At 32.9% G+C, this 26,024-nt stretch overlaps 3 protein-coding genes across 3 annotated transcripts; 2 read left to right on the top strand and 1 right to left on the bottom strand.

Moving 5' to 3' along the window:
* Nucleotides 1-904: 904 nt before the first annotated feature.
* Nucleotides 905-4,772, bottom strand: LOC108347923 (uncharacterized). Its single transcript, XM_017587386.2, has 4 exons — nucleotides 3,415-4,772; nucleotides 2,814-3,085; nucleotides 1,686-1,892; nucleotides 905-1,505 (listed from the first exon to the last, which is right to left on the bottom strand). Exons 1-4 carry the CDS (start codon nucleotides 4,646-4,648, stop codon nucleotides 1,356-1,358), a joined length of 1,863 nt encoding a protein of 620 aa, XP_017442875.2. The 5' UTR covers nucleotides 4,649-4,772; the 3' UTR covers nucleotides 905-1,355.
* A 210-nt stretch (nucleotides 4,773-4,982) lies between these two features.
* On the top strand, nucleotides 4,983-7,556 carry LOC128193860 (translocase of chloroplast 159, chloroplastic-like). Its single transcript, XM_052868040.1, has 2 exons — nucleotides 4,983-5,175; nucleotides 5,440-7,556. The coding sequence occupies exons 1-2, from the start codon at nucleotides 4,983-4,985 to the stop codon at nucleotides 7,554-7,556; spliced, it is 2,310 nt and encodes a 769-aa protein (XP_052724000.1).
* A 2,654-nt stretch (nucleotides 7,557-10,210) lies between these two features.
* Nucleotides 10,211-22,214, top strand: LOC108319803 (isoleucine--tRNA ligase, chloroplastic/mitochondrial). The gene is made up of 22 exons (XM_017551077.2): nucleotides 10,211-10,468; nucleotides 11,122-11,317; nucleotides 11,397-11,551; nucleotides 11,631-11,732; nucleotides 11,897-11,966; nucleotides 13,461-13,573; nucleotides 13,714-13,782; nucleotides 14,033-14,140; nucleotides 14,369-14,516; nucleotides 14,970-15,201; nucleotides 15,355-15,641; nucleotides 15,729-15,865; nucleotides 15,984-16,131; nucleotides 16,385-16,516; nucleotides 16,800-16,928; nucleotides 19,192-19,319; nucleotides 19,432-19,596; nucleotides 19,749-19,874; nucleotides 20,136-20,209; nucleotides 20,355-20,604; nucleotides 21,296-21,475; nucleotides 21,681-22,214. Exons 1-22 carry the CDS (start codon nucleotides 10,379-10,381, stop codon nucleotides 21,921-21,923), a joined length of 3,282 nt encoding a protein of 1,093 aa, XP_017406566.2. The 5' UTR covers nucleotides 10,211-10,378; the 3' UTR covers nucleotides 21,924-22,214.
* The last annotated feature ends 3,810 nt before the right edge of the window (nucleotides 22,215-26,024 follow it).

Below are 26,024 nucleotides of genomic sequence, written 5' to 3'. Positions count from 1 at the left end.
ATCACAGTAACATTAAATTATTTTATTATATTTATATAAAATTAAAACTTCTAATCCTTCCAATATCTATTATTTATGACATTTATTAAAAAAAAAACTTCTAATGATTTTGTCGACAATTTTCACTTAAAGAATATCAATAATTGACAAATATTTATCTATTTTTCTTTGAATTTTTCAATAAAGTTTAAGTAAATGTATTTGAAACTAGTTAACCATAAAAGATTATATATCACGTTGCTGAAAAATATTATGATAGTTAGAGAAAAATATTTAAGATTACAATAAACAACAAATAAAAAAAAAACTTTGTTTCCATGATTAAGTAATCATATGGAACAATATCACTGATACATAATTTGGTAATAGAAACTCATATCAATAACACAAAATAATTAGTTGAATGCAAAAAATCTTTAAAATTAGAAATAACTCAATTCCTGTCGTTGATGACATTGAAAAAAATGCAATAAAAATATAATTACTTAGAATATTATTTAATGAGAACAATGTTCATAAGATAGTGAGTGTGTTGAAATTTTGACAATGAGTGTAGCTAATGACTAACATTATCTATCCTCTGAGTTTGATTAAATGAAAAATATGAATTAATTTGTAAAAATTCCAAGTAAACTTGTATTAAAAGTTGTATTTCTGTTTTTTTGTTATGAATATTAAAGTCGTAATGAAGTTCAACTACAATTGGAATTTATTCGATTGCAGATAAACATATATCTCGCATAATAATTAATTATGATACTAAATTATGTTTTTCAATATTTCACAATAAATCAATTAGTCAAAAGAATAATCGACTATTTGAACTAAAATTGATTTTCATGATTTAACAGTGTTCAGAAACAATCTATAGTCATATACTTAACAGTGTTCAGAAACTTCAATGTGTAGAAACAAACACTCGTGAGGAGTAATGCTTTAATAAAATGTATTATTCTTGCAATCTGAATTTATTTCCAAAATTTCAGATTTGCATAACTACAGTATGAATCTCGGCACACCCCTCAGCAACTCCCAATAACCCTATCAACTCTAAAAGTACGCACGGACACTTCCCTTTGGAAGACACGTGGATATTGAAACTAAAATACCCGGAAGAATTTCTAAAAGGAAGACCATCGAAATTCAATCAGTAAAAAGCATACTTCAACTCTTTGCCAGCAGTTAGCTCCATCAAGTCCAACTCCATGAAGTTCAACTTTTGACTCTGATAGTGAAACAGTGAAATTTCACCAAGTGTCCACGTATACCATGACCACCAATTGTGGTAGAGTTGCCGGTTCTTCAAGACCTCACCATGGACATTTACTGTGGGACTTGATAAAGTAACAGTCATATCAATGCGATGATACAGTTTGACCTTGTTCTATTATAGCACGCAGGGCCATCTCAACATCAACAAGTGGTTGCCCAGCATAGAGCTGAAGCTGCCTCTTTTTTACCACTACCACTTTCTTGGCATGAGATAGTATTTCTTCATTCAGTTCCTGCAAATTATTGGTAGTGCACTTCAGGACAAGGTATGTATCAAACATGATTGTACATTTTACTGCTAACTATAGGTTCATACAACTGGCCGCTAAATGATCAATTCCAATTTTCATATGCCCGGTTTTGGATAGTAATGAGACACTTCAGTTATATGTTAGAACATGTAAGATTCTTACTTTAATTGACACTGGAACTGCATCAGCACTAAAAGATTCCAAATCTTCGAAAAAGGATTGCAATAGAAAACATAAATTGTTGGCATCAGCACGATCCTCAAAAGCAACAGTAAAGGAATCATCACTCTGGTCCTGTTCATTAGATGTGAGCATTATGTTATAGAAACCTTCTGATCCATCCTTGGAATCTCTTCGCATGAGAATGACCTTCACAAATATAGATAGTGACTTTATAATCAGATGCAACTAGATACATATGGGACATGTATAATGACTAAATGATAGCTCAAGCAAACTTATACCAGTACCAAAAGAGTTCTACAGTGTATTTGCGTCCTACAACATGCAGGACAATGACTTTGTCAAAGATTTTAAGGATTAACTCATATAAACTAGTTGATATAAAGAGAAAATTTTACAGGTTTCACACACTTAACAATAATGAAGTTTTGAAGATTCATAATGATGAAGTGTTGGGTGTTACATAGAAAAATTAATATAGGAAGTTAGAACAGTCAACACAAACAATAGTGTTACCCATCAAGATTAAAACACAAATAATGTCTATAATATAAACACAAATGATAAATATAATAGAGAATCTAGTTCAGATTAACATGATAAATATAATGAGTTAAAGTGTTGCTTTAGAACAACGTGATGAGTTTCTCTCCCAAGATATGTCAATCAGTCTAGTGCAAAAAAGATTCACGAACTCGTGAACATTAAAAACTCCAAATATTTCAATTTAAAATATGAACGAATTTTATACGTTCTCACTGTATGTTTTTCCACCCTCGAGGAGCTATTTACAAGAAAAACAGCAACCAATGTCACAATGTGCGGCATTGTAACATAAACAAAATGATCACGTTAAAAACAATTTGTTCAGTTCCCAGATTTTTGTATAACGTTATAAAACTTAACAGAGTTGGATAGCAAACGCCAACGCGCAGGTATTGCTACTACAAAATTTAGGATTAAAAATTATGAAAAATATTGGGTGATTTACTTATTAAATTTTTAGTTTAAATTTTACATTACAAATATAAAATATTTTCTAATATTGGATAGACATATTATGCAACTGAAAAACAAGAAAACAGAAAGAAATTTTCTTGCACTCACAAACACATAACGGAGGTTCAGCCACCACAAATCAGTCTCTGTATCTGCTTGCTTAACTTTGAGTTTGATTCTGTTAGCTGGTGAACGTTTTTCAGTTAATCCATGTCTTGAACTGCCATTTACACTGTGCACACCATCCTTTTCAAAACTTATGCCTGTGTCCTGGTTTTCTTCCACAAAACCCTGAGAGTTTTGTGTACTCAAGTCTCTTGATTTTCTTGACTGTATTACTTCCATCGAAGACATCCCAGGAGCAGTTTCCCTGGCATCGCCTAAAAATATAGAAATTAACTCAAATTCTGCTACATATATCAACAACCAACCTACCTCTCACTGGCTTCTTCTTGGAACAAGTGAACAGCCAAAACCTAAAAAGAAAAATCTGTACATTCTTTGTTCTATTTATATAACATGCTAAATCATATAAAAGTCTTACTGACTAAACTCATGTATAGCCAACAACTCGGGAAAATAAAAGGTATTTCCAAATGTGTCACTCCATCAAGCTATGCAAGAAAAACCGAATGTAGTGTTTAAGTATTCAGATAAACCATAGATATGAAAAACCATTTAGAAATAAGTTATGAATTGAACACATTACCATTGTCAGTCCTTCTAGTTTTATTTCCAACGTTTGTCTTCATATCTGGTGTCTCCATCTTCTCGTTCAAATTCTTCACATCATTTTGAATCACTTTGAAAGCATCATCAACAAATCTTCCCCTTTCTTCCAAAGGAACACTAGAAACACTCTTCTGCTTATCAGCATCCTGATCATTCACTTGTTTATCTTCACTTAACATTTGCGCTTGATCAGAACCATCACTTCCATAATCTTGAGCTGTTTCCTCACCCGCTGAGCCCTTCTTTATTGCATCAGAAGCTTTCCAATTTCGGGTCCCTGGAAATCCCTTGGGAGTTTTTGTAGCCTTAGCAGAAGGGCTTCTAAATTTAAACTTCTTCTTAAACACCAATGCATCGTCTCCCTCATTCATATTCTTATTGACACCCCTATCCATTCCAGCAGCAAAATTCTCACTAGCATTCGTCTGTAACGCTTTGTTGATATCGTTAGCCCTAACATTTAACTTATTTAACCTATTCTGCAGGTTTATCAATCGCTCACTAATCTCTTTCTCAATATCATCTCTACGACTAGAAACAGCACGTTCATCGTCATCAATTTCAACATCTTCATCCTCCATATCCTCTTCCCCTTTCTTCTCCGATTCAAGTCGCCGCGCTTCCTTCGCCATTAGCCTAATTTCCTCGATTTTCTCCTCCATTAAAAGTTGTTCCCCAGAAACATCATTAACCGGCAATGACACGGTCTTCCCATCCTCACTTTCCCTTCCATCAATCTCCAAATCTCCATATTGGCGGTTGTGCTTGTAATTCCCTATAGCCCAAACGGCGTAAATCGTCTGTAACACCAGACTCCCCAGAAAATACAAAGCCCCGTATTTGAAGATATCTTTCATGGAAACCTTCTCAAAAACACCATTCTCCCTCGCGGCAACCTCAGAAACCTGAAACTCTTTCATATTTTCAGATTCCCCGGCGACTACCCCGGCGACTACCCCGGCGAGCGTCTCGTTGGAGGGAATTTCCTCGCCGAGGTTGTTGTTTTCTTGTGGAATGGCGACAGGATGTGGCGGCGTGGGCGAAGATAGAAGAGGGAGTGAAAGTGGGTAGGGTTTGGTTTGGGTTCTGGGAATTTTGGGTCGCAAATGGTTTTTCCTCTGCCGTTTTGAACAAACTGGAATACGACGAAGGGTTCGTCCGTTAGCGTGAGACGTCAGAAGAGACGAGAGTGCGTATTGCGCACTCGCCATTGGCACGAGGAAAGTGGAAGCTCGGTGAGATTTCGAAACCTCAGTGAGGATGCTTGTTGCTTAGGTCAGTTTCTTCCTCCATAAGAAGCAACAGGAGAAGGAGCTAAGCTCGCGTTCAGTTACAGTTGGTCTATACCGTTGAAGAATTCACCGTAATAATCGTTCCTGGTCTGACCCTGCCCTGAGTCCTGCTTGGGCCTGCTTTGGCCCAACTTATTACCCGCGTCCTTTCGTTTTGGCCCAACTGCTTTTTGTCTTTAAATATGTCCGAAAGGATAGGTTGTCGAAATCTCGGATTTTGAATTTTGTATGCCCAGTCTCAATCCCGCACCTCATGGCTTCTTCAGACTCAAAGGGACTCCTCTTCTTCGCCAACTCTCTCCCTCTTCAAATTCGAGCTCCTCTTACCCTCGAAGACGATGATTCCGAAGCCGACGTTTCAAGTAATGGCACACTTTCTCAATCTGATTACACCTCCCAAGGAGAACAAGGACAAGAAGAGCAAGAAGAAGATTTCGTTGAAGTTGGTGAGTGTGTAGAGCTATCTCCCATGCACGCTGCACCTTTGCATGCTACTCCCTTTGCTCATTTGTCTACTTTTAATGACGAAGAAGAAGAAGAAGAAGAAGAAGAAGAAGAAGAAGAAGCAGTTAGAGGGAATATGTTTAGTCTTGCGAGAGTGTCGGGGAACAATTTTAATGCGCCCAGAATTGATCTTGTGGACTCCGAAGAAGAAAATTACGCGCCTTCTGTTTTTGTAAACTCGTTACGTGTTAGTCAATCATTGCTAGCGAATGATTTTGAATCTTTCAGTGGTAGTGACGGCGAGGAACTGTTTTTGGATGATGAGCAAGGTCAGGACCAAGTTCTTGGAATTAGGGTTGCGTGTGATGAATACTCGACCTCTGGTGCAACGCATTCAGATGTTATGTCGCAGCATTCACAGGACGAACAATTTGGCTTGGCAAGAGTGGTGTTCGATGATTTGGGGAGTGATAAGTTGAATGAGGCTGAGGGTGTTGAGGATTATGAAGATTATAGCAACAGCTTAAGGCAGGAACGGGATATGAGTTTCAATGATCCACCAGAACATAATTTCCAAGTACATTGCATGGCGGGTGAACCTGTGTATGAAGCTTTTGCGGAAAATGTTGAGTACGGTACACTAACTCAAACCACTGAAGCTACTGCAGATGGAGGTGTTGCTGCTGATCAAGTGAGTGACTGTGAGAATCTGGTAAGTATAACTACATCTGGGGTAAACTCAAATTCTGAATTTCACGATTCTTCTGCTGGTTTTGAATCCAATTATGGTGCTTTTGAAGGCAACAAAACTCTTAGTGTTGAATCTTCTGAACTTTATCCCACACTTCTTCCAGAATGTTATTTGGAAAAGGATTTGTCTAAATCCAGTTTAGGGGTTAATCCAGAAGATGAGCTGTTTTGTGATTATCATTCACATGAAAATGCGGAAAAACTTGATTTGGAGTACACTGCAAAAGAAGAGACCACCGTTGAGTTAAATTCCGCATGTCAAGAATCAGAAACTGAAAGTTGTGCTTCAGATGGAGATGCAGGGTTGATGTCGGTTTCCCTTGAGCAGTTCAAGGAACAAATTTCAGCTCTCTCTATTCTTTTGGGTAAAAAAGGTTCTGGAAATGATTCTCAAGGAATACGAGTCATCAGGAGTTCACATGAAGCGATAAACTTACCAAAGGATGATGCAAAAGTTCGATTTATCTATGCTGATGGTGATACTGAATCAGATGGCAATTCAGGTACAGTTACCTCCACTGATGAATCCAGTGTGATCTTTCTGGAAGTTCCAGGTAGTCTCAGCTCCTTACCATATAGCAATGCTCGAACCGGTTTCCAGCAGAGCATAACTGAGAAAGAAAAGGAAAAAATTCAGAACACGCAGACCATAAGTGTGAAGTTCTTGAGGCTTGTCCAGCGAGTAAATTTATCTCTGGAAGATTCCTTGGTTTCTAAAGTTTTGTATAGGTTGGTTGCAGATATTGAAAGGCGCTTGAATCAGGAATTTGTCATAAGATCAGCAAAAACATTAGCGAAGAAGTTTGAAGAAAGTTGTCCGGATGATATAGACTTCTCTTTGAACATTCTAGTTCTTGGGGAAAGTGGGGTGGGAAAGAGTGCAACCATAAATTCTATTTTTGGTGAAATGAAGGTTGTGACAAATGCATTTGAACCTGCCACAACTTCTGTAGAAGAGGTTTGTGGAACTATAGATGGAATCAAGATCAGAATCCTTGACACACCTGGTCTGAAGTCCTCTATGAAGGAGCAAGCTTACAACAGAAAGGTGTTGTCCTGTATAGAGAGGTATATGAAAAAGTTTCCTCCAGATGTCATTCTTTATGTTGATCGAGCAGATTTCCAGACCAGAGACTTAAACGATTTACCGATAATAAGGTCAATCACAAGTTCTCTGGGTCCCTCAATATGGCAACGTGCAATTCTTGCTCTGACACATGCTGCCTCTGTTCCTTTGGATGGATCATCAGGATCCCCTTTGAGCTATGAAGTATTTGTTGCTCAAAAATCCTATCTTGTTCAACAGTCAATCACTCAAGCCGTACGTAATCTGTGTCAATTGAGTCCAAGTTTCATGTGTCCAGTGGCCCTTGTTGAAAACCATCCATTATGTGGAAAGAATGTGTCAGGGGACTGTGTGCTTCCCAGTGGACTTAGATGGAGAAGCCAATTATTAGCTTTGTGTTTCTCTCTGAAGATCTTATCTGAAGTGTCTTCTGTTTCAAGACCTGAAACGCTCTTCGATCATTGGAAGCACTTTTTCTTCCAGGACCATTCCCAACCTCTGTGCCATGTAATTTCTTCGTTGTTGCAGTCTCCTGCTCATTTAAAATTTTCTGCCAATTGGAATTGACCTAGACATTCACTTGGCAGATGATTTTGTTGAATATTAGATTTGATAGCTGAATTCACGTCTCAGCTTTTCTGTGATGTCAATTATCGGTAGTCATGCCACTACTGGGACCATGATCTTAAGGGTCATCATGTTAGCATTAGTAGCTGTGTTGCTGATTTCTGTTTCAAACCTTAGCCACTGAAAGTAATGCATTTGTAGAGGGGACTTACGGGGTAATAAACAACAGTGTCATGGCATTATAACTTGGTTTGCATGTCATTGCTGTTAGAAAATTCCACGATTGTACTTCTTTTAAAAACATGGAAGCATATCTTCCCACGTCTGAAGTGTTGAATTCAATGATTGTGTGATACTGTCAAATTTAATTTAAAGTGTTTAATGGTGTTTTGTAATGTAGGTGTTATGCAATACAGCAAAGCAGTTAAAATAACGAGAAGTAATTAATAAAGTACTATTAATCAAATCATCTCATTGAGCACATAGTCCATAGTTTAATAAATTGGAAAACAGTTTTTCCATGCCATGTACACTTAATAATTGGTTTCAAAATTTTATTTTTTATTAAATATTATTTAATAAGTCAAAAAATTTAATAATCTTTTTTATTATTAATATTGGTAATATTATTTATGAAAATATAATATTGATAATATTATTTAATAATAAAGTAATTTAAACAATAAAGGATCATAATTTCTAAATATATTTGTCATAATAAACTATTTTATTATGATTTTGCATGCATATTTATTTAATAATTTCATTCTTTTAATAATAAATATTATTATATGAGGTAGAGTGATATATTTGTCATTTTTAATATTACAAAAATGTTTAACAAATATTAAGAATAAAATTTTAATATACAAATTATACTTTCAAAAAATAGTATTTAAGCCTAAGAATAACAATAACATTATGTTTTTACTAAATTTTAAAAGTTGACAATAATGTCAAAGAATAGACTAATAAACTCGAAAAAAATTACTTAGACACATGCACAAAAAGAATTTTTGAACTCATTTTTCGAATCCTTTGAAGTAGCATAACAATACAATAATAAATTTTTAGTAATAAAATCTTTAAATATAATCTGTCTTCATATAATGAAATCACTATTCAATCCTATAAAATAGAGATTTAATATTAAAAATTGAAAAATATTGTAAAAATACAAGAATATGACACAATTTTAATATTAGTAAAAATTAATATTTTTCATAATAATAAAAAAATAAAAAATAAAAAAATTTAATGAGCAAATATTATAGTGTCAGTGTGAGATAATGATTATTTGTTATTAATGTCTCATACATACATAACATTACTTTTTGTTTTCAGTTCTTTGTGAAACAATTATGTATTGTTTTATAAAAAAAAAAACTGATTGAAAGGTATATTATTTAAGAAAATTAATATATATATATATATATATTTTCAAAATATATGTATACAAATGAATATTACATTTTGTTCATAGTAAATATTTTAAAAAAATACGAATACACAAAATAATAAATAACTCTTTTATAATAAATAATTATTTAAATTTAAAGAAGCTACTAAAATAAAAAATAACTTTTTTTAACATGAATGTGTATGAAAATGTCCTCATGCTTTATAAGTAAATTTTACTTACAAAGTTATATAATTTTTAAGGTTAAATATACTTTTGTTCTTCTTCAAAATTTTGATTTAATTTAATTTATTAATTTTAAAAAATATATAAATTTAATTATTTTAAACTAATTTTATTAATTTAATTTAAAATTTAAAATTTAATTAGTTTAAAATTTTGAAAAGAAACTAATTTTATTTTTAATCTAAAGTTAAGAACGAGAAACATATTTCAACTCTAATTTTTAATTTTTATTTGTTGAAAAAGAAACATATATGTTTTGTGAATAAAGGAGTTAGTAATAATAATTTTTAATTTTTATTTGTTAAAAAAGAAACATATATGTTTTGTGAATAAAGGAGTTAGTAATAAGATGAAAACTAACCTTTTTTTTATTCATTCAATTTAAGTTAAGCAATCACTTTAACAAATTTAATATTAAAACTAATTTTATATAATATTTTCAAATTTACCTGACATTATAGGGATCACAAAAATAAAACAAAACAGTATCATGGTATCAATATCAATGCCACATCAAATATTTATTCGATTGCAATGACTAATACGAAAAAAAATATTAAAATATATATATATATATATATATATATATATATATATATATATATTTAAAAGAAAAAATTAAGTAGTTATAAAAAACATTATTTATTTAACACAGACTAATACACGTGTAATTTTAATTCGTGCATTAATTTATATGTAATTTTTTTATTTATAACAAATGGAGTTAATCTAGTATTTATAATCTAGTATTTATTTAAAGTGTGGCGAGTAATGGTTTGAAAATCCTAACACAAAACTCTGTGAATTTGCTCTGTGCTTTTGTTTTGAATTTTTGCATACACAATCTTGTAAAATTAACTCTTGTTATACGAACATTTGTCATATATTTAAGGCAGTGGTTTATTATAATTTTTTTTAAGAGAATTTATCATGAAATTTACATATTAAAAATTAAATAATATAGACAGCAATTTTGAGAGAACAAATTCGAAACAAGTTATCTACTCGTTTTGAGGAGTAGTAATAGACAATAGTTGTTGGCGAAAAGACGAACGCAAGAAAGAAATGGTAGTGAGTGTGGCTTAGGTTGGAGAATCCGAGTTATCCGAATGATGAATGAATGAATGAATCTTCGTTTCTTCCTCACTCAGTTGAGCTGAGTTGAGTGCTTTCCATCATGTCTCTTCTCAAATCCCTCACTTCAAATTCCTCTGCTTTCAATTTCAAACCAACGCAATCCACCATGGCGCATTCCTCTCCTTACAAGGTACGCCATCTACTATTTAATGCTTCGTTTTTAACCCACTGTGATGCGTTTCATAAATAACACGGTTAAGTTTGACATTCTGTTTACTATTTTGTTCAATTCACACTTTGTCACAGTGGATTGATCACCTTGTGTTCGTAATAGTTACGTTTTTTTTCTGCGTTTAGCCAATGAAATCAAATTTCTCCTGTTAGTCACGCATTGACGTGTACGGTGGCCTTTTAGACTTTTTTTAGCTTGAGATAGACGATGTGCTCGATGAATTGTCTAAGTGAGAATTCAAATTATTGTTTGCTTTTCCCAGGGTGAGGTGTTTCTGAAGCTTTCCCTTCATTGTTTTAACTTCTTTTTAAAATCGTGGATTATGCTTGCGTTGGTGTTCTAGTCTTCCTGAGAACGCCGTTCGTCTCACAGTTGCAACAAAATAAAAAAAATCTGCCCAAAAATATTTGTTGTTCCCAAGAATTATTGTTGACGTGTTTTTTTGCAAGTTTTTCAAAATGTGGTGGTTGAGTAAATATTAAAGTATGTGAATTTGGCAACATATTCTTTTGCAAATAATTCTCTATATGGTTTGGTGTGTGTGTGTCTCTCTCTCTGTGTTGTAGTAACCTGTATTACAACGGTGTGACATGCTTTTTTAACATTCTCAGGTGCTACTACGAACAGCTTGTTCCTCTTCCAGGGGAACTAACTCTGTTGGCTTGTTTTATTCCCGAGGGATCTCATCAGTTAAAGTGGTATCTATCACAAACGTATCAAACTATTGTTCTTATTCGAGGGACAATATATGTTCTTCAAAGCGAAGATCACGAGGGCCAGTGATGGCAGGAAAGAAAGCTTCGGAAGGTAGTCTATTTTCTATTTCACATTACTTTGGACTCCTTTTTTTCTAAGCCGTTGCTGCTTGTCCTGTTTATTTCTTTAGGAGTCAAGCAAGAAGATGGAAAATACAAGCACACTGTTGATCTTCCCAAGACAGCATTTGGTATGAGAGCTAATTCTTCAGTAAGGGAGCCTGAAATTCAGAAAATTTGGGAAGAGAATCAAGTATTCAAGAAAGTTGTTGAGAAAAATAGCGGAGTAAGTTTTGGATCGTCCTCTCACCTGTTTAACTCCTAGCTATTTGAACGCATTAACCTATTCTAAATTACTTGATCAGGCAAATTTTATTCTTCATGATGGCCCTCCATATGCTAATGGTGATCTTCACATAGGGCATGCCTTAAATAAAATTTTGAAGGATATTATAAATCGTTATAAGGTATGTTTAATTGCTATCGTAATGTAACATTTGAAGCATATATATATTTTTTATTATGTCTGACACGTGCGACAATATATTTTGCATTCTAAATTGCTGAAATAATCTCAAGTAGGCACCAAACGCTGATATTTTGAGAATATTTTACTTTTTTTTGTCTGCAGGTTCTTCAAAATTATAAAGTTAATTTTATACCTGGGTGGGATTGTCATGGTCTACCAATTGAATTAAAAGGCAAGTATTAATGTTAGTATAATCATATGTGGTTAGTTCTGATACTATGTTGTATTCAACAGTGTGTTGTGTTGATCCTTCCTTTTTGTGTTTGGCACATGTCAAAGTTGAATGACGTCTTGAATTATCGAGATAGTTCTTATATTCAATAATTTTGTGTTATGCGTTTTATTAATAAATGCATTTGGAGTAGCTGCAGATGTCAATAAAATGTAAATGTTGTCAAGCGAACCCTTTGTTGTAGAAAGTACATTTTTTGCATTAAGTGATTCTTGGATTACATATGTATTTTTAATTTCTCAAATTAACAATTAAAATTTTAGGCATCTCCCTTTTGATCCCCGTTTTTGTTTTGGAAATAAGTGCAGTTTTGTTTTGGCTTATAGTCAATGTAGGCAACAGCAAGCCCTTCTATATTGTAAATGTATTGGTGAATTTTATGAGTTATGCACATGCTATAGGGTGAAAAGGAGGGAACACTGATTATTATGTTTCTCAGGCATTATGATTTATTGAATACAGAATGAGCCTTGACATGTAAGAGTAAGAGTGCTAGAATTCAATGTATATTTTTTTAGTTTTGTGATCTTGGTTTTACCGGACCTTGTTTTTAGGAATTCAAATTTTTTGCTCCCCTACATTTCTAACATGTTTCCAATATTAGAGAAATTGTTGATTTAATTCTTGCTTAGGAATACATTGAATGATTTAGGCTGTTTAGATGAAAGTTGGCCACATGATTTTGGGAATTCCAATGCACACTCCTGAATTCCTAAGCCCAAAATGAAGAAGAAAGACTTTTTTTTCTGAGAGTGAAAGCTCTCCCGAGTTGATAGAGGAATGGAATTCTCAAGTGAATTTAGAATATTAAGATGGCTTTATATTTGGATATCTGATCTGAAGATATTTTTTTTAATCTGTTACAGTTTTATAGGATTTCTTTCTAGTATAATGGAATGATCTCAAATAAAAGAATCAGAAATTCTTTCCTTCTTCCATTATCTCATTATCAACTCTTACCTCAATTCTGGTGCATGTTTGCCTCACTCTCTCCTCCCAACTTTCTCTCTTTCACTAATTCACATGACTCTCCTCTCTGTCATCTACACCTTTTTTCCAGTCTCTATTTCACATTTCCTTTCTCTCTCTTTCTTCTGCACCTATCTTTCCTATTATCTTCTATGAGCACAAAATCAAACATGGACACACCTAAGGTCTAAAATATAGGATAAGTGCTAGTGTGAAAAAAATGTCCGACTCCATGACACTTCTAAGTTGAGGTATGCGTGATTAATCCTCTTGCACATCTCTCTCTCTCTCTTTCTCTCCCACACTTCTCTTATCCCTGTCTACCGGCAAATAAGTAATAGGATAAAAGTTTGCACTTTTTTTAAAAATGAAAATTTATGAATTATTTTTTTGGTTAAACATTACTTTCGTTGTCTCAAATTACGTTGAAATCAAAATACTTCATGGTTGTTTGAATTATTTCAGTTTTGCAGTCACTGGATCAAAAGGCCAGAAGTGACCTCACACCGTTAAAGTTGAGAGCAAAGGCTGCTAAATTTGCCAAAGAAACTGTTAAGAAACAGATGTCATCTTTTAAGGTCCCTTCTCTATTTTTCATTTATCTTCTTTTTATTGTAATGTTTTTTGTTTAGTTATACAAAATTAACAATTTCACATTTATTTTTTATTCTAATTAGTTGGGATTATGTAACTTAAGCATGTTACTAAATGTTTGCAGCGCTATGGAGTTTGGGCAGACTGGAATGATCCCTATCTCACTCTAGACCCCGAATATGAAGCAGCCCAGGTAGCTGGTACAGCCTTTCTCATTTACCCTGACATGCGTGTTAGTCAAACATGATTTTAGCACTTCAATGTGTGCTATCAACTATAACAGAATGCATATCAATGGTCAAGCAAACAACCAAATAATTAGTACATTTAACAGGAATGCTGTTTTTTTTTACTTTAGTTTTTCTTTCTCTGGTGCTTGACTTCAAACTGTACTACTGGTTATTGTTATGCAACCCTCATAATTTGTTCTTATAATTTTCTAGATTGAAGTGTTTGGCCAGATGGCCTTGAAAGGCTATATATACAGAGGAAGAAAACCTGTTCACTGGAGTCCTTCATCACGAACAGCACTAGCTGAGGCTGAGCTGGAGGTATAATGATATACCATTATGTTATTCTTCTTAATATGAACCATAAATCCTAAATATTAATGCTTCTAATATGTGTATAGTGTGGGTAGAACTTGCATAGCTTTATATACGTATACATACAAAGATCATATACATTTCTGTCTACATATATGCATGCAGTTTCTCTCTAAAGTCTGATCTGATGGAGCTTGGAGTATTTACATTTCTACCTGTTTGATTTCTATGTAGTACCCTGAAAAGCATGTTTCAAGAAGCATATATGCCAGTTTTAGAGTTGTGAGTGCTCCTTTAACATCAAGTTCCCTACTACAAGAATTTCCAAATTTGTGCTTGGCTGTATGGACCACAACTCCCTGGACTATTCCGGCCAATGCAGGTATGTTTCGTATTTAGTCGTATTTTTCATGTTAGCTTATTGTTTCTGAATGCCTTTTACGGTTCGTATGATTTTAGTGGTTTTAATTTCCCCATCTTATACTTATTTCGTTCACAAAGTCTCTATGATAAACAGAATTACATATTTTTCTTAATTTCTGTATCCATGTGTTTAGCTGAATCATTTGATATAATAGGCATACTACTTAACACGCTGTAGTCAATGCAGGTTGTCCTTTTTCCAATATCTTGTACATGATTAATTCTTGTTGACTATTTGGCACATAAAAATATAGTGTATTATTTTTTGCCCAAAAAGTATGAATTATCCCCAAAAATTGTTATAAGTTATAAGTACTCAAAGATTAACTCATTTTTGTTCTTAAATGTTTTTGAATTTGACCGTCTTATATCACTCCTCTTCTTTACCTGCATTCTACTGTTCTACACTCAGCTGTTGCGGTGAATCCTAAGCTCGAATATGCTGTTGTTGAAATAAAGTCATTACTGGAGCCTGACCCAGCAACTGGTGGAAAAAAAAAGAAAGGTCTTGGGCTTTTTTTGGAGGATGAGAAGAAGCCAAATCTTATTGTGGCTTCAGACCTTGTGCCAAGTTTAGAGGCAAAATGGGGTGTGAAGCTTGTTGTCAAGACAAAACAATTGGGTTCAGAGTTGGAAAACTACAGGTTGTTGGAAGTATGCAAATTAATGATTATTTTCTTTTACTTCATTTTTTATTTTGCTGTTATTTCCATAATACTTCATGTTAGTAATTGTTTTACTTTTTACAATATTGGGGGAAGAAAACTTTACGCTGAGGGTATACATTGTTGTCTCAGGTATATCCATCCAATAGATGATAGGGAATGTCCTGTTGTGATTGGCGGCGATTATATTACAACAGCAACAGGAACAGGACTGGTCCACACAGCTCCTGGGCATGGTCAGGAGGATTACGTGACTGGCCAGAAATATGGACTGCCCATATTTTCTCCAGTAGATGATGATGGAAAGTTCACTGAAGAAGCTGGGCAATTTAGTGGGCTTGATGTTCTTGGTGAAGGTAACACTGCTGTTGTAAAATACTTGGATGAACATCTCTCACTCATCATGGAAGAATCATATGGTAAGTTTGTTCTGTCACTAATCATAAGATTCTGTAAATAACTATTGACTATATCATCATCATCATTCCCCATCTTCTCTGATACAGAACACAAGTATCCATATGACTGGCGAACAAAAAAACCAACAATATTTAGAGCAACAGAGCAGTGGTTTGCATCTGTGGAGGGATTTCGCCATGCTGCTATGGATGCTATTAATCATGTAAAATGGGTTCCGGCTCAGGTATGCTGTTTTACTTTTCAAGTTTCTGTTGATGTATGATATCATTTTTTTGTAACATGTATTCTCTTAGAGATGTGCCACTTGTCATATTTGTTACTGATATACTTGAATTCCTTAGGCAGAAAATAGAATCTCAGCAATGACTTCTTGCCGCTCAGACTGGTGCATATCACGACAAAGGACATGGGGCGTCCCCATTCCAGTATTTTATCATATTCAGTCTAGAGAACCTCTTATGAATGAAGAGACAATTGATCATATAAAATGTAAGAGCCCGAATGTGGTAAATTTCTTTTTTCTTAATTCTCAAGAGTATAAACTATCAGGTTAGTATTTTTTTTTTTGTACATGTACCATCTCAAATGTTAATGGACAGCACAATGATTTATTCTATGTAGTTGAATGCAGTGGTAAATATTTAAAATTGCTTAACGGGTTGTGCCTATCTAAAAATGCTTGTTCTGTGGAGGTAATTAGATAATGAAATTGATCTTTTATTTTAATTTGATGCTTTTTCAGCTATCATAGCCCAAAAGGGTGGTGATGCATGGTGGTACATGACTGTAGAGGATCTTCTTCCAAGTAAATATCGTGATAAGGCAGCAGAATATGAAAAGGGAACTGACACAATGGATGTATGGTTTGATTCAGGTACAATACTCTTGTCCAAGTAGTGCTTTTCCCCAAATGCATGGTTTCATGTGTTTCTCAACCACTCCCATTTTCATTTTTGTGTTCAGGGACTGTTCTACACGTTTAATTAATTGAATTTTTTTTAGATCAAGTTATTTGTTGATGTTCCTTTTTCTTATTACTCTTTTGACCTCAGTCACATGAATTGAGTCTAGGACCTTAATCCTTAATCCACGACTCCCAACCCTCAGCTTCTTGAGCAATGCTGATGTTTCCTTTGGCTTTTTACTTCTGACCTCAGGTTCCTCCTGGGCTGCAGTCTTGGGAAAAAGAGATTCCCTTAGTTATCCTGCAGACTTGTATCTTGAAGGAACAGATCAGCATCGAGGGTGGTTTCAAAGTTCTTTGTTAACAAGTGTAGCTACGAAAGGTAATAGGCCGCTGGACTTATTTTATCATATTGATTATCTTTAAGACTTTTACTATTTGTCCCCTTTTTGGTTTTATCAGGAGTAATGTTCTATATCTCACACTGGTGAGGCAAATGTTTTTTCCTGATTGATATTTCGTTGATAGGTTGGTTCTGTTTTCAAATCAATCTCACTTTCCTTGCTATGCTAAGCAACACTGGAGATTACATGCACAACACCATTAGTGGATTTTTTCTTTGTTTGTTCACATTGTATAGTTCAACTGCATAATGCCTGCAGATAAAGATGTATACTTGTGTTTGGCTGTGTTTGAGAAGGTCTCGTATGTTTATACATTAGTTGGAACTGAGATCCATGTGATGATTAGTAGAATGTAATTAAGCAAGTGTGATGTTATTTGTAGTTTTTCAGCAGAGAATACTCTTTATACAGATAAGTTTCTGGGACAGCAAGTTTCTGTCATTTTTTAGTCTGATCTGTTGAATCAGTGGGAAGGGAAATCTGTGAGGTATGCAAGGTGATCATTTGGGATGGAGTTTTGATTGTGTAGATTTGTTGGTTGAATAATCAGAAAAATATAAAGCTGATGTGGTACAAATGGATGAGATGATTGGACACATGGAAGAGAACCGTCTCTTTGAGATGTAAAGGCTGTTAGGGAAGAGAACCACGGTGGAAGATGAGAGTTGCAATCATAAGTAAATATCCTTTAAGCCAGGACTCGAATTTGAATATCCAAGGTTTGGATAAGTACTGTATGGCTATTAAGATAGTGGAACTGCCGTCCTTTACTGAGAAGAGCCTGTGGGATGGATGACTAGGGCAGAAACATACTTTGGAGCAGTGCAAAATACTTTAGAAGTGCAGATCAAATTGATTATTATGAAGGGATTAACTATCAGTTGCTTAAATATTTTGAGAGAAACAGATGTTGTCACTTGGTGGAAATTAAGGGTTCTAATTGCTATGTTTGGAGGAAGAAGGTTTGAGAACCCATATATGAGGAATTAGCAACCTTGAGATAATTGGATTTGTTGAAAGTCCCGCATCGACTAGAAATAAAGTCAATTTATAGTATATAAGTGGGTGCAAACCTCACCTTACAAGTCGTTTTTGTGGGGTTGAGTTAGGCTTAAAGTTTACTTCTTAACATGGTATTAGAGTGAAGTTAGAGTCTATCGTGAGGGGTGTGTTGGAAGTCCCTTATCGACTAGAGATAAGACCAATTTATAGTATATAAGTGGGTGCAAACCTCACCTTATAAGCCGGTTTTAATGTCTAGTTTCACGCTCGAGATGTATATACCTCGGTGTGAGGGGGTGTGTTGGAAGTCCCACATCGACTAGAGATAAGGCTAATTTATAGTATATAAGTGGGTGCAAATCTCACCTTACAAGCCGGCTTTGTGGGGTTGAGTTAGGCTTAAAGTCCATTTCTTAACAGGATTCTGGGAGGCAGAACTGGGAGAAAGTTTCTGTAACTACTGCAGCCATGCCGAATAGTAGTTGCTTAGTTTGGAATGGAAGAAATGACGTCAATTCTGGTTTATAGTTGATTCAGGCTTTTAAAAAAAAAAGACCTTACATCGTCTTCATTTCAACTGGCAGGAAGAATGAAGGAGTGGAATTTTATGGACAAAATATGGGGCCATGACATTTATCCAATCAAGAACTTAGGGAGAGAAAAACCCAAAGGTTTATGTTTTCAGTGTGGAGAGAAATCCCACCCTTTACACCAATGCTGGGAGAAATAGTTATGACTGGTGATTTTGGGAGATAATGAGGTCCTAAATGAAGAAGTAATTGCTGTTGAAGTGAGTAAATAGAGTAAGGGAGAATCTTTTTCCTACGTTCACATTGGGAACAAGACTTATTTTTCAACTCCCAAAAATGTTGGGAACCAAGATCCATGGGTTAGGAAGAATCCATCCATGTATTTATACACGACAAAACATCTTGTATTAGCAATTATGCATTAATTCTGTTTAGAAACTGTGTGATGGCAGTTATTCAAAGAAAATAACTGATGTAAGCTATGTATTAGGATTATAGCTTATAGTAGGGTGTGTAATTAGAATAGCATATTATTATGTGTGGTTTGTGGTGGCAGCGAATACTGTCTATAGAAGACTTTTGTTTCTGAGATAGATAGTGTATTGTTGTAGTATGTATGGTTTTCTGTGTTCAGTATTGTTCTATTTTTCGTTTATCAACTAGTTTTCTATCCTTGATACTATATAATTGTCCTTCTTGTTTGATACAGGGAAGGCTCCATATTCAAGTGTTTTAACACATGGATTTGTATTGGATGAGAAAGGTTTAAAAATGAGCAAGTCATTGGGTAATGTTGTGGATCCACGTTTTGTGATTGAAGGAGGTAAAAATCAAAAGGTTAGTTATGTTGACTGGTCATCAAATAAATTAGTCTTGGAATTTTCTCAGAGTATAATTTTCCTTTCCATAAAGCCCCCCAAGCAAGGGTTTTTATCTGCTTTATTCACAGGAGGCACCTGCATATGGGGCTGATGTCCTCCGACTCTGGGTGTCTAGTGTAGATTATACAAGTGACGTGATGATTGGCCCTCAGATTCTTCGTCAAATGTCTGAGGTTTACCGAAAGTTGCGAGGAACTTTGAGATACCTCTTGGCAAATCTTCATGATTGGAAAGTAAGTTTGAATTCTATTGTAGTTGAAGCTTTTTGCTTGATTGATAATTTTTCATTTTCTTTGTCCGTAGTTACTACCTACTGTCACTTGCCTATCTCTGGTTTTCATATATTTATTCCACTATGTCATCTCTGTTTATGTCTCGTTGACAGACGGAATACGCTGTCCAATACCATGAGCTTCCAAGGATTGATCAACATGCACTTTTTCAACTTGAAAATGTTGTAAAAAGCATTCAAGGGAATTATGAAAATTACCAGTTTTTTAAAATATTTCAGGTAATTTTTTATATCTTCATAAACGTTCCTTTATGTGTAATGCGTGTTTATGCTTAGGGTTCATCCATTAAAGAAGGAAAAAAGGAAATAGAATTATAGGGATCCAGTGTCATAACCATAGAAATATACTGTTGGAAAGTTGTGATATGGGAAGTCTTTTATGTCAAACTTTTATTAGCTTAAGCGTATCATTTTGGTGGATTTTTTCTTATTGAATTGGTTGATTTTTAAAATTCACATTTATCCCCTCCATTGTCTCAGATTTTGCAGAGGTTTGTTATTGTTGAACTGTCAAATTTCTATTTTGATGTTGCCAAGGATCGACTTTATGTTGGGTAAGTTTCTCTGCTTTAGCATCCTCTTTGAGGATATTTAACATGCACTTCCTTTGTGGCATCAAGGAATAGAGGCCTGTTTTTCATTTCCTTGATTGTTTCTGTTTAATTCCAAAACTCATCTCAATACGCTTAAAATCTGCAGTGGATCAACAAGTTATACGAGGAAAAGCTGCCAAACAGTTCTTGCAGCTCATCTCCTTTCAATTGTGAGAATATTAGCACCAATATTGCCCCATTTAGCTGAGGATGTGTGGCAGAATCTTCCTTTTCAGTATATAACTCAGGATGGTTCCATTGCTGAATATGTATTTGAATCAAGATGGCCCCTCTCAAATGAAACATGGCTCGCCCTCCCTGTAGAAGAAATTAATTTTTGGGAGAATATTCTTGAGGTACCCTTCATCTCAGATTTCAAGATAAGCTGACACCAATCTGAATCAATGTTTCCACGTGGTTCATGACAGAACAAAAAGATAGGCCTTTCTACCCATGAAAAAGATATGTGAGAACATTAAGGATGGTAAATAAGAGCATGGCTATACTGCATAACCACCTTTAAATGATCAAAATACAAAAATAAGTCAAGATTATCTTTGTTTTACATAATATAAATTCACGATGTTGATATGTTATCCACTATGCAATCTCGGGCAATATACTCGTCCTGATATATATATCACACACACACACACAAAGAGGGGGAGAGATAAGGAATTGCGTCACCAATTTCCTTGATCCAAGTAGTAATTGTGAAGTCTGAAACTACTGATTGATTTTTTCACTTTTATAGTGTAGTCCAGTTTCGGTAATCTTTTCACTCTTTTACAAGGTTGGTTTTCCTAAATTTCAATTTCATATGTATAAGGATATAAATGTGAAGTACAGAAAATGAAAGAATACGCTGAAGTGTGAAATTTCGGAATGATTTGGTTCTTTGTGTTAAAGATGTGACTCCTGTGATTTCTCTTTATACTTTTTTATCTGTTTCATTTTGTTTGCTATGTTGTACAATGATGAAATCAATGACATCAGATATTTTATTTAAGTTTGTGCCTGTTTCTAAATCAAAACCTATGTTGCCAGCTGAGAACAGAAGTGAATAGAGTTTTGGAAGTTGCTCGAACAGGTAAACTAATTGGGGCCAGTCTAGATGCAAAGGTTCATATCTATACATCTGAAGCCAGCCTGGCATCCCAATTACGTGAACTGTGTGCAGCCAAAAATGATGCCGATACATTGCACCGTCTATTCATAACATCTCAGGTATGTATGTCGTTGAGTGATTTCCCTCTTATTAACTAGTTTACTTGAAGATTAAGACGTTGGATTGGAACTACTAAAATCTTGCTTAGGGCCCATCAAATTATGATTCATGTTTCGTCATTGCAATGGAATACATCCTTGCCCATTGAGCCTTGAGACAATAGAATAAATTGGATTATGTTGTAATTTGATTGACAATGTGCAGGCTGAGATTCTTCCATCACTGGACGATGAACATACTGTAAATATACCATATAGTGGTGAATGCCTAATTCAAGGGAAGAATAAAGTCTGGATTGGTATATCTCGCGCTGCGGGTTCTAAGTGTGAAAGATGCTGGAATTATTCACAGCACGTTGGTTCATTTTTGGACCACCCTACTCTCTGCAGTCGCTGTTACGATGTTGTTGCTCTTCCGACGCCCCCTCGAGTAGCAGCAGTCAGTTAAGATTTTAGAACCAACGTTGTTTTGAGTTCCAAAATGTCATTTTTTTTCTCACTACTTCACTATATGCATTCATTGAGTAAGTGTTGCATGCTCTGAGTTATTTATTCCAAATCAACGTCATTTTTGTTCGCTACTCGTATGGAATAAATAATTATGGTATGCCACTGAGCGCAACTATACACATAATTCCATTTAAATTTTGACCTGTTTATTTATGTTTGCCTGTACTTAGGTCAACAAAGTGGGAACAGCCCAAATAAACCATGGATATGTGCTGATAGAATTGATTTAGATCGTTCTTTTATAGAATTATGGTTAAAATTGATTTTAAAATAACGGAGTAGAACTGTGCATTTTTAAGAACGTTTGTGTATTTCAAATAAAATTTGATTGTTTATTGTTAAAATATATAATAATATAGAAATTAATTATTTCTTTTGACATACTCATCACATATTTCTATTTTATACTTAATTAGGTTTTAGAATTTTTTTTAAAGGATGAAAATATATACCCAAATGCTATAAGGAGCTATCCATGCACACTTTAACAGCAGACATTATGAATTATTTACATTTTTTTTAACGGCATAATATACTACAAATTAATCATTTTTTTTATCTAATTACCATTATTCATGAAGTCTCTTTTCACTAATGAGTTATAATGTTTATGTCTCTGCTTTTAATTAGTTATATTGATACCACAAAGCTTAACACACACTTATAGTTTTCACTCATATTAATTATTAAGTTAAGAATATATGTATAATATGTTAACTTTTTAAGTAGAATATAAAAATACTAAGACACTGTTTGTTTCGGTAGATGACAGTGTTACAAAATCCATAAGTAATGGTTTCTTCTATCATCTTTAGCTTTCATTATTGGATTCCACAAATACGACTACTTTTAGTTTTCTATCATTATTTACACTTCCAATCATGCAATTTTCCTCTTTTTGCCTGCCCCTCTTTTTTAAACTAAGATTTGATTGCAAAAAGATGAAATACAAAATTAAATTACCTTGTGTTTAAATGATGGATTCTAAGAATAAAATCCATTTTCAAAGAATTTAAAATAATTTGTTATAGAATATATTGTTTAGATAAATAGTTATGTAAATTTAAAATGTTTTAGCTGAGACAGATAAAAGGAATCAGAAAACATTTTTAATTACATAAAAGCTAACATTGTAAACTTTCAAATTTAAAGAATAATAGAATATGAAAAATCTCAATTCTATCACTCGTATGTCACTTGTTTTTCTTTTGTTATTTTATATTAAATATTTTCAATTAACTAACCTTAAACATAATCTTGTTTTTATAGAACAAATCAATGTTTTTAAACTTGAACATTTGTGATCAATTGACAGTAGTGATCAATTGTGAGTAGCACATAAAACAACATAAAAGTAAATATTACCAAATAATAATCACTCTTGAATGATTCAGTACAAATTGTTTCACTAATAGGATTTGAAGTGTCTACATTTCAGTAATTAGATCAATAGAACAGTTCAATGATCGATCTTGAGGTTTTTGTACCTTTCTTCTTCTTCAATTTTATCTGCATTTTGCCTTTCTCATGTGGTATGTTTGTGAAGGTCCAATTCTTCTCTACTTTGATTAAAAATTTATGTTCTTAGTCTTTTCATTTGACATAATTATTCTTAAAAGAACATACAAAAATTAGTCTTTTTTTTTTATAAATGTACAATTATCCATGTAATTTAAAAAAAATGAAAGTCTCACACCAATCTTATTATTTGGAAGAAATAAAATTCATAATTTATTCCACAGACAATGAGATAATTTCCGTAACAATGGAATAATTTTTATATTTCCTTAATAGGTGATAATGTTAAATTATATTAATTTAATATTTTGTTAATGTAATTTAAAGAATAATTTTGATGTAAAAATTATAATATTATAATTATTTAAAATATAAATATATTAAAATTATAAGATATTAAAATTATTATTTTTTATTTTCAAATGACATTTTAATATTTTATTAAAATTGATAGAGTATCGTGAAAAATAAAAAAGGTTATGCTTAAAAAGATGAAACAAGAGTTACTTTTTTTTAAATAGAGAAATAAACATGTCTTTAGAAAGAAATTCTTCCTATCCTTATCATTTTTATATCATTAATAAGTGAATTAAGATAAATAAGAGAAGAGAAAACAATTAATTAAGAAAACTTTAGGATAGATTCAATTAAGTTATTTTCTTTTATAATTATATGTAGGTTAGAGCAATAATTATATGTAGGTTGGAACAATAAGAATCATGAAATATCTTATATATTTTCATTCAATTAAAATTATTGAATAAAAAAACTTATAAAACTTTTTAGAATTAATTTTTATAGATTTTTTTGAAATTACTAAAAAAATATAATGAATTAATTTTGTAGAGGACTAACTTTAAAAATAAAAAATAAAAACATTGAAATATTAAATCATATACAACCTAATTTAATTTACACGCATATAAATAAGGATAAAAACTACTTACTTCTTTGAAAAAAAAAGCAAAAAGCCAAAAGTAAAAAATGAAGAATAATTTCATGTTGTCGGATCCAGTTTTGAAACATTGGAAACACAATAATATTAAACAAACAATAATTTACACGTTAAAGAGTAAATATCATAATTTTGTTATTAAATAAAAATTGTTTTTCCTTATTTATTCAAAAGAAAACCGTGAATTTTCTGAACTTGAGGACCTAGACAGTTTCATAGCCCCACCCGAATGAAGGCAGTCGTCATTGCCAAATAGGGAAAATCTCGTTTCTTCTGAAACATCAGATATTATTATCAGACACTAACACTGTCAGACAATAAAGAAACAAGAAAAAAAAAGTAAAGCACTGGCATGTGATATAGAAAAGAAAATCATAGAATAACATTTATCTGTAACCATAGCAGTCAGTGTCCTTTCTTTATTGTTATTTGCTTTTTATTTACTAAATGCGTGATAACTTAATACTGTAATTTAAATATTATGGGAAGGTTATTAATTTTACATTACTCAAAAAAATTACTAAAATAAAAGTAAGGGTTAATGATGTTTTTATTCTTAAACTACTAAGTACTTTTTTGTTTTTGTTTTTTCCTTTAATTTTATTTTATTTAAGTTTATTTCATTTTAAAAATTTATAGATTTAGTTATTTTCATGACCAACGTTAATAATTTTTTTAAATGACAAACGGCATGTCATTGTTTAAAATGGATCAACAATGTACTTCCATGACAAATACAATATGTTATGCATGCAATCTAGGTCCATAAGATACATGTACTATGTTTTTAGGTAATCCAAACATTCAAGTTTGGTAAGACACTCAAGTAGCATAGTAAAATTCATGAAAAACTCAAATAATTTTATAAGAACTGTATATAGTTTAATAAAATGTATGTAGAATTCATATAGCTGAATAGAAATTTTAGATAAATCCATATAATACGTAAAAAACTTAGATAACCCAGTAAAAATTTAAATACTTCAGCAAAGTGCATAAATAATTCATATAACTCGTTGAAAAGTTCATATAGCTCGATAAAGTACTATATGAACTATCTGTTTTATCGAGTTATCTAAACTTTTCACCAAACTACAATTCTTATTTTTTATTGAGTTATCTTAGTTTTTCATACATTTTACAAGTTATCTAAATTTTTTATTCAATTATTTAAGTTCTCGAGAACTACTTAAATGTTTTATAAAACTATCTTAATATGTTGTGAACATAACAAAATAATACACGTGTCTTTACTAACCTTGAAAACATAACACAGTGTCTGTGAACGAAGTATCTTGCTGACCTCCACACACTATGTCTTGCCATTTGTTATATATAAAAAATAAAAGCTAACTTCAATCATAGAAGACTAATTTCATAACTTAAGAAAAAAACTAAATAGAACAAATTTAAAAAAGAGATTATAAGAAAAATAATTAACCAAGGAATAAAACACTTCCATAACCTTTACCAAAAATACTGTAATATAAGAAAGTAATTAAGAACTGTGAATAATAAAATCAGGTAATCAATGTAATTAAAAATAAAATAAACCCCCAGACAGAA

The sequence above is a fragment of the Vigna angularis genome, chromosome 1 (assembly GCF_016808095.1).
Source record: "Vigna angularis cultivar LongXiaoDou No.4 chromosome 1, ASM1680809v1, whole genome shotgun sequence".
NCBI classification, from domain to species: Eukaryota; Viridiplantae; Streptophyta; class Magnoliopsida; order Fabales; family Fabaceae; genus Vigna; species Vigna angularis.
This window is presented reverse-complemented; position numbering and strand designations above follow the sequence as displayed.

Bases quoted from the DNA above. Each gene is read 5' to 3' on its own strand.
- LOC108347923 (XM_017587386.2), bottom strand. From the start codon at position 4,648: ATGGCGAGTGCGCAATACGCACTCTCGTCTCTTCTGACGTCTCACGCT. The intron at 3,086-3,414 runs GTAATGTGTTCA...CTATATTTTTAG, and splicing joins AACTAGAAGGACTGACAATG to GCGATGCCAGGGAAACTGCT. The intron at 1,506-1,685 runs GTAAGAATCTTA...AATAATTTGCAG, and splicing joins CAGTTCCAGTGTCAATTAAA to GAACTGAATGAAGAAATACT.
- LOC108319803 (XM_017551077.2), top strand. From the start codon at position 10,379: ATGTCTCTTCTCAAATCCCTCACTTCAAATTCCTCTGCTTTCAATTTC. The intron at 19,320-19,431 runs GTTAGTTATGTT...CTTTATTCACAG, and splicing joins AAGGAGGTAAAAATCAAAAG to GAGGCACCTGCATATGGGGC. The intron at 20,605-21,295 runs GTACCCTTCATC...CTATGTTGCCAG, and splicing joins TTTGGGAGAATATTCTTGAG to CTGAGAACAGAAGTGAATAG.
- LOC128193860 (XM_052868040.1), top strand. From the start codon at position 4,983: ATGGCTTCTTCAGACTCAAAGGGACTCCTCTTCTTCGCCAACTCTCTC. The intron at 5,176-5,439 runs GTGAGTGTGTAG...AATCATTGCTAG, and splicing joins AGAAGATTTCGTTGAAGTTG to CGAATGATTTTGAATCTTTC.